At 43.0% G+C, this 12,294-nt stretch overlaps 1 protein-coding gene across 5 annotated transcripts in view; it reads right to left on the bottom strand.

Moving 5' to 3' along the window:
- Positions 1-12,294, bottom strand: part of PLCE1 (phospholipase C epsilon 1) — a 319,921-nt gene that overhangs the window by 274,264 nt on the left and 33,363 nt on the right. For all 5 annotated transcript variants that reach the window (XM_075533992.1, XM_075533993.1, XM_075533995.1 and 2 more), the window contains exon 2: positions 4,485-5,929. In XM_075533992.1, coding sequence (XP_075390107.1) covers positions 4,485-5,705 — 1,221 coding nt within the window. In that variant the 5' untranslated portion in view covers positions 5,706-5,929. The remainder of the gene's footprint in view (positions 1-4,484; positions 5,930-12,294) is intronic.

Genomic DNA, 12,294 nt, shown 5'->3' with positions numbered 1-12,294 from the left:
GCAGGAGAGAGGAACTACATTGGTAGTAGGATATAGGGTAGTGCCTTTCATTTTTTACAAGAAGAGGGAGGATGATACCAATATGGATAGTCAGTCAGCAAGCACTAATCCTCACTCATGTCTTCCTTCCAAAGCTGTTCTTCTCCACACAGCTGTGCAAATATAAATTGACTAGTTTGGACCAACCCATCCAAAAGAAGTTTTTTCTTATGGAGAGGCCAAGGAATTAATTGGCAAATGATACGTTCTTTAGACGTGGGAAGAATCATCCAAACTAACACATCATGAGTTGAAGATCATACATTCATAATGCATACAGCTGTAGACTTCACTGGGAAAGAAGCTATTGGAGGGCAGGTGGGATCCAAATGTGAACCTTCACAAAGCAGGTGGTAGATGAGAGGCACACCAGGTGCTGAAGACTTTACAGGTACCATTTCAGGTGCAATAACCCATTAGTCCCACTTTACAGATAAAGTGAGTTAGGGGTAAAGAGGTTCAACAAATTGCCAAGGTCACGCAGCTAATAAGTAGAGAAGGCAGTCATACTTTAAGTCCAAGCTGACCATCCGCAGATCACAATTTTAACCACGACATTGATGTACAGTTTCAGAAACCCACCAGGGCAGTTCTACCCTGTCTGATAGGATCTCTGTGAGTCAGAATCAACTTGATGCAGTTGAGTTTGGATTAGTAGAGTTTATTCTTCTAACAAAATCAAAATCCTCACAATGGACATCCTGAAATGCTGAAAAATAGTGAAGTTGGCAACCCTCATGGAAGCAGCAGTCAAGAACTCTACAGATGTACTGGACTGGGCAAATCTGCTGCATAAGACCTCTTTAAAATGGTCAAGAGCAAAGGTGTCATTTTGAGGACTAAGGCTCATCTGACCCAATCCATGGTATTTCCAATCACCACATAGGCTTGCAAAAGTTGGACATTGAATGAGGACGACCACAGAAGAACTGGTCCATTAAAATGATGGTGTTGGCTGGTGAAGAACAATGAAGTACCATGAACTACCACAAGTACAAACAAATCTGACTTGGGAGAAGTACAGCTAGACTGCTCCTTAGATGCTACGGCACGTTGCTAGGGGAGACTAGGTAAAGAAGAGGGTCAATGAAAAAGGAAGACCCTCCACAAGAGGGACAGACAGAGCGGCTGCAGCAATGTGTTCAACTTAACAACAATTGTGAGTATGGCACAGGACCGGGTAGTGTTCTGTTCTGTTTGCACAGAGTCACCGTGAATCAGAACGGGCTTGATGGCACCCAACAACAACAGTCTTCTAAATGGAGCCCGGAGGCTGCCGTCTGGTAAGTGTCAGGCTTAGCCACAAGGTTACCAATGCCATCAGCCACTCCACTTGATAACCATATGGCTATTTACTCTCATAAAGATGCACATCATCAGACACCCTACAGAGCAGCGGTTCTCAACCTTCCTCACGCCACGACCCTTTCATACAGTTCCTCATGTTGTGTTGACCCCCCAACCATAAAATTATTTTCGTTGCTACTTCATCACTGTCATTTTGTGACTGTGATGACTCGGCAACCCCTGTGAAAGGGTCATTAGACCCCCACAGGGATCACAACCCACAGGTTGAGAACCGCTGCTATATAGGGTCACTGTGAGTCAGAATTCAGTCCGTGGCAATGGGTTTGATTTGGTTTGATGTCTTTTTCATCTTTTAACAGACTAAGGAGGCAGGTGTGAGCCAAGGGCTAGTGACTATCCTCAGAAGTAGCAGCCAGACTGCAGAAAGGTCAACTGAAGAATGAGTGCAGGTATGCCAAAAATGATCCCGAAATTTGCACCAGATTGACAATCGTGGTATGTATCTAGTGTGCCATGAGATATTATAAAGGTTCTGAAACAAGGTGTTTCTATGCACTTTGAGATAGTTACATTTCTGTTTGTTTTTAAGGTTCAAATTCAAGTACATGATTTAAAAAATCAGAGTATTTTTAAATGGGATGATAGTTACTTTCAGAAGGGATGTCCTGGCAAGGTCGGGGTGTATTGTACGAGTCATCACAGCAGAAGAGGATACCATGCCTGCGTGGACAAAGTGTGGGCAGCAGAGCTGGGGAGCAGGTGGGTAGCTGAAATCGCCTTGCCTGTGACTCAGGTTCATGTGGAGACAGAGAAGCAGGTGGGCTGACACTGCTGGGCGTGAGCAGTCCAATGCAAAGGAAGATGGGTCTGCAGGCTTTGACTTTCCAGGCAGAGTATAAGGTCACCCCTGATGTTCAAGGGTCCAAGAAGGCTCAAGAGTCTTTAGGACAAGAGCAGATTTTCCCTAAAGGTCCTGGCCAAAAGAGGAATGAGTTCAATTTAAGCTCCTGACCAGTGATTCTCAGCTCCATAGATTCTAAGAGAACTTGGAAAATATACTTAGGTAACTGTGTACCATTGGGCCTGGAGTGGGCCTGGATGCTGGCATTGTTCAAGAACTCCCCCGGTGCTTCTAACAGACGACCAAGCGTCAAGACCCAGCATAGTTAACACAGCCAAGGGTGAGCTGCCATCAGCACTGGTGAATGGGCCTGTTTATTCCACAGACTCCAGAATGAACAGAATTCTTCCATCCCTCTAAAAGCTTCCTAGAAGGTCGCTTTCTTTCTGGACCTTGAGAAGCTATCCAAGAGAGGGAGCTGCCTGGATTATGATCCCGGTTCTAGCACTTACTGGCTAAAGTGACTTTGGAAAAGATGCATGACTTCCCTGAAGTTCTGTTTTCTTAGCAAAGCAAGGGGACCTAATAATACCGGTATCGATGGCCTTTGAGAGTTAGTTCTAGAAACAGTTTGGGAAAAGAACGGATGAAGGAAGCAGGGCTCTTTAACCAAGAAGCAAAAACAAGCAAGGCTCGCCGAGCTGTCTTCCTATTGTAGGAATCCAGTTCAAAGGGGGCAGGCTGGCCATGGTTAGTTCATGAGTGGGCTTCCTAACTCAATGAGGGAGAGCTGTGACTGGAGTTCCGAGGGTTTGGAAAATTGAGTTAAAAAAAGAAAAAAGGAAGAAGCAAATCTACGGTAGGGGGGAAGGTGGGGAGAAGAGGGGGGAAGCAACCACAGGGAGACAGCAGTCGGTATAGGATATGAAAATAATAAAAATCAATAATTTATCAAGGGGTCACGAGGGTGGGAGGGGGAGAGGGAGGGTGAAAAGAGGAGCTGATACCAAGACCTCAAGTAGAATATAAATGTCTAGAAAATAATGATGGCAACATATGTACAAATATGTTTGATACAATTGATATATGGGTTGTTGTAAGAGCTGTAAGAGCCCCCAGCGAAATCATCTTTTAAAAGAGCAAATTGTTATTTTCACTCATCTCAAAGGGAAACGTAGCATTCCCTGCAGCTGTGAAGAGAGGCAAGAAGCCTCAGCGCACTACTTGAGATCGCAGATCGCTCTCTGTTATATTGCAAATGTGGCAGATAGATCCTAAATTATTATTTACCCTTAGCGTGAGCAACTGGCCCAGTTTCCCCAGGACTGAGGGGCTTTCTGGGACACGGGGCTTCCAGGGTTGAGTCTGGGGAAGGCCGAGACGTTGCCGCACGGACACTCCCCACTACGTACACATCACTTGGCACCATTTTAAAAATGCATTAATAAAGGAGCACCTGCATTGCTATTTCACAATTTCAAAAGGATTTTGGCAAATGTATCTCTACCTAACTTGCTTCCTTTAGAATGTTTTTACTTTCTGTGAGGTACTTAAACGACTAATTGTGAAAAGAGGTCCATAAACCCCACCCTCCAACCAAGGGGCCATGTAGACAAAAATGCCTGCCAGGAAGAAGGGACTGGACCATTCACTGATTGGGGATGGGCGGGGGGGGGGGGGCAGGGAAACATACAAGAAGCTGAACTGAGGTGCTTTGGCCGAAAAGTTAAAATGAATGAATGAAAACAACGCATTCCATGGTAGAAGAGGACGCATTAGTCGAAGAGGCACGTATCTGCAGAGGCCTGAGCTACTGGTGGCCGTGGGTCATTTTTCCACTGGTCAGAGAATTCCTACACTCAGGAACCAGGGAAGCTCATATACATGTTGCTACTTACACTGTTGAGAGTTGACTCAATCTTGAGAGTTGTCAATTGCTAGGGCTACGGGGTTGCTATGACTACAAATGCTTCCCAGACGGACCACAACTTGGCCCACCCAAACCAAACCCAAACCTGCTGCCATCAATTTGATTCCAACTCATAGAAACCCTAGAGTAAAGAATACACCTGCCCCATAGGGCTTCCAAGAATGGTAATCTTCCCAAAAGCAGATTGCCACGTCTTTCTCTAGGGGAGGGACTGGTGGACTTGAACTGCCACCTTTTCAGCTCTCACCCTATAAGACAGCAGAGCTTAAGATTTTTCACAAGATACCAGAAATTTGAAATTAAAATAAATACATAAATAACACGTATAAAGTCATGATTTATATACATAAAATCTTAAACTCTTACCTGATACCACTGAGTTTCTGACAGGCAGCGACTCCCATCATCTTGCCTGGTGGCCACCGTAGAACGTTGTTCCCTGACTCTCCCACAAGGTGGGAAGAGTTCATTTTTCTTCTGAACAATGTAATTCCAAGCACCCAGCCCTATGTGGCCAGAAGGCAGCGTCCTCACAATTGCCCTGGTCCCAGTATACACAGATTTCTTAACTTCCTTGTCATTTTTACAAAATCTTCTGACCAACAGAGTGGACCGCTCCTTCTTGCCTTTCAAAAAATCCTCTTCTACATCTTCACAGTTATCAGGGAAATCCTCAAAATGGCTCAGAAAGGTCTTGGCAGGCAGTCTGTCCGTAGGATCTTCCTGGCAAAGGCTATCACTTGAACATACCGTGCCGACTCTCCGGCAAGAACTCTCAAAGCACAAGTATTGATCATGCAAGGTGTCACAGTGATCACCCTGCAGATGACCATTCTTATTATCACAGTGTTGTGCCAATTCCATCAAGCTACAAGTACACGCCATGTACGTTTCCTTCTGCTCCCCTCTAACACCCGGCAGCGGCACACAATTGCCACAATCATCCACAATTAAGTTGTCTGTGAGTGTACAGAAAGTGTCTGACATTCTGTCAACTTCATAATGAAAATGAATCACCGCCATGTTGTCGTCGGGGTGTGCTCTGGCGGTCTCCATGCTTGCTGGCTGATTTCCTAAAGGGCCCATGCCCATGGGAGGTCTGTCTATTTCCAGTTGAATTCCAGGGAACACCTTTCTTTCCAGTGGGGAAAGAATTCCAGTTTCTAAACGCAGGTCTTCCTCTGCAACAGAGTTGCACGTTCCATAAACCTGGCTCGGAGGAAGGCTGTGCTGATGGGTTTTCAATATGTTGTTGCAGTTAATGTTAAGGTTTTTCACAGAATCTGGCATACCTTTCTCCCAACACTTCTTCTTGCTGTTCTCATCACTCATTGTCTCCTCCCCCCTTGCTCTTAGGAGAATCTGGGGCAAGGGGCTTCCAGAAGATTCCTGTTTGAGTTTGCTCAGGCATGGGATGGTATGAGAAAGCTGCCCGGTCTGACTGATGGTAGGTGCTTTCACAGCACTGATGTCTGACCCCTTTTCACTACGTTCATCTGCAGCTGGCTGAGTGGATACCGCTTTCCTCTGAGTCACAGGCATGAGAACAGCGGCTGTCAATTCTTCAGAAGTCATCTTGACCAACATACAGGTTTTAGCTCTTGCTCTGGTTCTCCTCTGTGGCGATCATATCAAGATTTTCAGAAAGTGAATGGGATTATTCCAGAGTAGGGCTTTGGATGGGCAGATCCAGTTTCTTTCTTTCTCCTAGCTGAAGCAGATTATTGTGAAGACTTTTCATCAAGATGGCCTCCCGCAACTCTGATCCTTCATCCACTCGCAGTGATTTTAAGTTCCAGTTTCCACATGTCCTGTAAGAACACGGAGAAGGTCAAACACGATGGCACTCAAAGGATTTGGTAAAATACATTCATAAATCTAAGCCGATGCAAAGTATCAAGTGATTTAAGAAAGCAGTTAAACAATAAGGAATTAGATTTAAAGTTTAGCTTCTTTTTTTTTTTTTTTTTTAGTTCCCAATTTCTGCTTCTAGACAGGGGCCAGATTTACACTCCAATCTTACATGATTTTAAAATTCAGAAAAGAAGGGGAAAAGGAGAGAAAAATACCGTGATTTTAGGCATTAGACGAGGCAGCCCAGGACAGTGATCCACGAGCCAAGGGGGAAAAAAGTGAGTTGAACTCAGAGAAAGGGGTTGGCTCACTGTCTAGAGTTTCCAGAATTCAGAAAAGGGAAGAGGAACTCGGGTAGTAGCCAGGACTCTCCCTATTTTGAACAGTAAAAGTTGAAAATTCAGGGAGATTAGGGAAAAAGACACCTCAATTATAGGGGAACAAAGGTATGGTTGACAGCAGACAGAAACAGTGCACACCAGAAGAGAGTGGAGCAAATATTGGAAGTTCTGAAAGAAAGAAAAATATTGCCTACCTAGAATGATATACCCAGCAAAACTATCTTTTGATACTTAAGATACTGTTAAAGTTATACAGAAGCTAAAAGAATTCAGCACTAGCTATTTAGTACTTGCTGGGTAAGTGGAAATTAGGCAGTTCAAACCCTATCAGTTACACCACCAGAGAAAAATGTGGCAGACGGTTTCTGTAAAATTTACGACCCTGGAAACCATACGGGGCAGTTCTACTCTGTAGTATTGTAGTAGGGTCCCTATGCAACAGAATTGACTTGACGGCAGTGGATATTTTTGTCTGCTTTGTTCTGGTTCTGTTTCTGATAAGAGGGAAATGGTCCACATAGAAATCTGTATCTATACAAAGGAATGAAGAGCAATGGGAATCTTAAATATGTAAGTAAATATAATTAAAAAAACACTTTGCAAAACAATTGACAATGTAAAGCCAAAAAAAAAAGAATACTGTACTATGGGAGCTTCTAACCAATGTAGAAATGAAATGTAAGACAATGCTAGAACAAAGATTAAAAGAGGGGATATGTAAGTATACTGTTGTAAAGTAGTTTTCTACATAAACTGGAGTAACATAACTTGAAGGTAGACCGTGATATATTAAAGATGTAAACAACTAACCTGAAAGCAAACACTTAAGAAAAAGACATGTAATAAGATTAAAACAGTCAAAAGATATTCAATTAATCAAAAAGAAGGCAGAAAACATGAACCAAGAATAAATATGACAAGCAAAAAGAGCAAAGAATAGATTTGAACAATTTTTAAAAGCAGCTTTATTTATTTATTCCCACAAAAGTTAAATGTGTTCCTTTACTGCTGGTGCTTAGTTTGAATATGAAACAATTTCATTAAATCGGTAGGTATAGTTGATGTATAAAAGCCATGGTTTAAAAAATAATTTAGCCTCTCCTTATTCTCCTTCCTGGAGCCCTGGTGATGTAAGAGTTACAGGAAGCCACCAGGTGCTCCTTGAGAGAAAGACAAGACTTTCTACTCCCATAAAGAGTTACAATCTCAGAAACCTACAGAGGCAGTTCGCCCCTGCTCTGTAGGATCCCTCTGTGTGGGAATGGGCTTGGTGTCAGTGAGTTTGAGGTTTATTCTTCAGACAAATCACAAAGCCACGCTCTATGCTGAGTAGTGTACTATAGACCAGCTCGCTGGTGAACAAACGTCAATCTAATTTGGCTGCCATGATTACAAAGGATTCACAAGGCTCTATGCAATCGACCCCAAAGAAGCCCTGGTGGTATAGCAGGCTATGCACTGAGCTGTTAACCACGTGGTCAGACGTGCAAATCTATCAGCTGCACCTTGGGAAAAAGATGAGGCTGTCTACTTCTGTACGATGTAAAGTCTCAGAAGCCCATACGTCTAAGGCACGTGTCAGAGGTCAGCCAAGTCCTTAAAAAAGTCAGAAAAGAAAGAAAATATCAAAGTGGATATCAGAAAAGGCGCTGAAACTTGCTCCTAATCACAGAGTAGCTCAGGACAATAAAAGAAATGAAGTCAAATAACTGAATAGAAAATTCCAAAGGACAGCTCAAGAAGACAAAGTAAGCTATTACACTGAAATGTGCAATGACCTAGAGTTGAAAACCAAAAGAAGAAGATGTTCAGCATGTCTTATTAAGACTGAAAGAAAAAAATTTTTTTTAATAAATTAAGAAAAATAAAAGAAAAAAAAAGACTGAAAGAACTCAAGAAGCGGGGAGGGAGGGGGAAAAAAAGAGGATCCGATGCAAAGGGCTTAAGTGGAGAGCAAATGCTTTGAGAATGATTGGGGCAGGGAAGGTGCGGATGTGCTTTATACAATTGATGTATGATATGTGTGGATTGTGATAAGAGTTGTATGAGTCCCTAACAAAATGTAAAAAAAAAAAAAAAAAGAGGGAAAAAATGATTAGGGCAAAGAATGTACAGATGTGCTTTATACAATTGATGTATGTATATGTATAAGAGTTGTATGAGCCCCTAATAAAATGTTTTTTAAAAAAAAAGACCTCAAGAAAAAGTATAAACTTCGAGTTGCAATCTTGAAAGAGTCTAAGGGCAAACTGTTGAATGATGCAGGAAGCATCCAAAGAAAATGGAAAGAATACAGAGCCGCTGTATCAAAAAGATCTAGTCAACATCCCACCACTTCAGGAGGTAGCACATGAGCAAGAAGCAATGGTACTGAAAGACGAAGTCCAAGCTGCACTGAAAACAATTAGGCCAAAACGAGGCTCCAGGAGTTGACGGAACACCCATGGAAATGCTTCAACACACTGATGAAGCACTGGAAGCTTTCACGCTTCTCTGCCAGGAAATTTGAAAGACAGACACTTGGCCAATTGACTGGAAGGGATTCATATTTATACCCTTTCCAATGTAAAGTGACTCAACAGAATGCCCAAATTATATAATAGAATTAGTATCACACGCAAAATTTTGATGAAGATCACCCAACAATAGTTAGCACATTGACAGGTTGCTGTCAGAGGTTCAGGGTGGGTTCAGAAGAGAATGTGGAACAAGATATCACTGCTGACGTCAGATGGACCTCGGCTGAAGCAGGGAGTAGCAGAAAGGTGTTTGTTTTGCATGCCTGCGTCAAGGCATTCAACCGTGTGGACCATAACAAACAATGGAAGCTTTGAGAAAACAGGAATTCCAGAACATCTAATTGTGTTCGTTCAGAACCGGTGTATGGATCAAGAGGTAGATGAGCAAATGAAACAAGGGAAAGCTTCCGAGATTGAAATCAAGAAAGTGTGTCTCGGTGTTATAGCCTCTCAGCATGCTTGTGCAGTCTGTGTGCTACGCAAATAATCAGAGAAGCTAGGCTATATGAAGAATGTAGCATGAGGATTGGAGGAAGGCTTATTAACAACCTTCTATATGCAGATGACTCAACTTTGCTTGCTGAACGTGAGGAGGACTTGAAGCACTGGCTGACAAAGATCAAGGATTGCAGCCCTCAGTATGGATTACAACTCACTGTAAAGACCAAATCCACAATCAATGTTCATGGAAGTACAGTCAAGAGATCAGGTGACACATTACTTTGAATAAATCTGCTACACACGAGCTCTTTAAAGTGCTGCAAAGCAAGGATGTTATTTTGAGGGCTCAGGTGCCCTGACCCAATCCGTGGCATTTCCAGTTGCTTCCTAAGCATGTGAAAGTTGGACATTGACTAAGGAAGACCAAAGAAGAATCAATGTGCTTCAATTACAGTGCTGGCAAAGAACACTGAAAGTACCGTGGACTTCCAAAAAGAACTAACAGATCAAGTCTGGATAAAGTACAGTCAGAATGCTCCTTAGGGGCAAGGATGGAGAGACTTCATCTGTAGTACTTTGGACATGTTGTCAGGTGAAACCAGTCCCTGAAGAAGGATATCCTGTTTGTCAGAGGGGCAGAGAGAAATAAGAAGGCCTCACCAAGATGGATTGATTAACACAGTGGCTGTAAAAATGGGCTCAAAATAAGAACAGGTGTGAGGATGGTGCAGGGGCAGGTGGTGTTTCCTTCTGGTTTACAAAGGGTCGCGCTGAGTCAGAACGGACTCAATGGCACCTAACAAGCTAAATGAAATCCTACGTGCCATGAAAAATAGTTAAATGAGAAAATGCACATATTGGGGCTTTTCTGATTATAGTTGTTAGGAAACGGTTAAGCTTAACAAGAACAAGAACGACAAAACTAATTTACCAAAAAAATCATTTGATATTTTGTTAGTCAAATATTTCATTGGATACCTGTACTGTTCTATAAAGTTCAGAAAGCAAGAGGACCATAGAGCCTGAGAGGAATCAAGCCCTAAGGAGGAGGGATTGGAGATGGGACCTCAAAGGGCGTAGAGTTCATGGAAAGGACAATAGGTTCTAGGGAGAGTAAACAGTAACGAAAGAAGAAAATGCAAAGTATAACGATAAACTGATGTGAAGCTTAGAGCATTTCATCCACAGAAAGTGAAAGTTGCTCAGTAATTACATCATCCTGGAAAAGAAATAAGGGAATTATCAAAGCTGATTCCAGAACTTTATAGTCTCATCTGCTTCTGTAAACGTAACTTCTATGCAGTCCCTTTGAGTATCGGGTACGTGACATATTTGCGATCATAGGGCGATGATCTGCTTATGCTTAGACAACTCACTTGACCTTGCTATGGTGCAGCTGCTTCATCTGTGCAACGGGGGAAGTAACAGTTGCTCATGTAACGCTCACAGCTGTGAAGCAGTAATGCTCAAAAAAGAGTAACTTTCATTCTTACAGCCCTAACAGCATCCCATATTACTTCCCGAACAAGGGCCACGTCTGTCACTTGTCAACAGCCTCCAGGCCCTGGAACAATAAAGGCTGTTTGCTCACGTGTTGCTTTGGGCAGGATACTATTTGTGTAATGGCATTCCTTCTCCCACCGAATGCATTCAGCTAAATGGTTTTTAGAGCCCTACATGTTTACTAGGAGTCCTGGTGGCACTGCTGAGTAAGTGTTGGACCGCTACCCTCACGGTAGGAAGTTCAAACCCACCAGCCGCTCGGAGAGAGAAAGCTGAAGCCCTCTGCTCTTGAAAAGATTCACAGCCTTGACTGTCCTATGTAGGGTCACTCTGAGTCAGGATCAATTCAGCGGCATTAGGTTTGGTTTTTTAAAAAAATGTTTTTAATATTTCCTGAGGACTTTGCATACGTGCAAGCCATCACAAGAGCAGAAAGGCAAATCCCTGGTCACTAATAACCTCTAAAAACCACTAATTATTAGAGAACCAATCCATAAAGAAAACAAATTGGGAAACTGCAGCATACTATAGACCATCATATGAACTAATGTAATACTGAAGGTATGGTGTGGGCAGTGAAGAGACTGTTCAATACTAAATCCTAATTATAAGACATATTTTTTAAAAATGCAGGTAGAAAGTTGGAAATCACCACGAGTTAAGGTTACTGGGGAAGTCCTTCAAGAAAATGTAATGGTCCACAATCGAGGATGCTGCCCTGGAAAGTGAGCAATGAGAACAGAGAGGGACAAAGCCACAGATGTCTCTGGAGTTAGGATGGAAGATCACGGCTTGGTGTTGGCTCCTGGAGGCCGCTCTCCCCTTGCTAGGCATAATCTCCGCGATGTAATCAAGAAGTCTGAGTTCTCATGCCAGGTAGAGGCCGCCCATCTGGGAAACGAAGCGGAAGAGACCAGTGGGACGAACCCAGGGCTGCTTCTTTGAAGGTTTTATATTACACATCACATGTATCCAAAACACCGAGGGCTTCCCCAAGCAGCCAATTGCCACGACTGATCAGGGTAATAAGTTAACAAGCACATTATAACCAACTGATGGTTAGATAATACCGACACATACATTCCCTGCGTGTTTTGTTTTTCAAACAGCGCTCTACAACTCTTCCATTAATGTAATTGTCTTTCCAAGGAATTAAAAATGCATATGATGAACAAGAACTCATTCTAGACGCTACCCGAGTATTCTCGCATTACAGTCTCTTGGTAAAATGATCCTGGCTTCATCACAATGCGATATGATGCCACTTCTGTAGATTCTTCTTCACGGCTGTGCCTCCTATCCTCCTCTTGCCCGGGTCCCTGCCCTCTAACATCGCCGGCATCTATTTCATCATCACATCAGGCTGAACAGAGCCTCCAGAAAGCCCTGGCAGATGGGAAGTATTCTAAATCTGCACCCTTAATACAAACGACGGCTGTGTCTAGCCGTTTCTGTTCTCAGGTCTACACTATATGCAACACTGGCACCAACGAAGGCTTCAGAGGCCCTCTGGTGAGC

The sequence above is a fragment of the Tenrec ecaudatus genome, chromosome 16 (assembly GCF_050624435.1).
Source record: "Tenrec ecaudatus isolate mTenEca1 chromosome 16, mTenEca1.hap1, whole genome shotgun sequence".
Taxonomy (NCBI): domain Eukaryota; kingdom Metazoa; phylum Chordata; class Mammalia; order Afrosoricida; family Tenrecidae; genus Tenrec; species Tenrec ecaudatus.
Note: the sequence above shows the minus strand (reverse complement) of the source record. Positions and strands in the feature narration are given on the sequence as shown.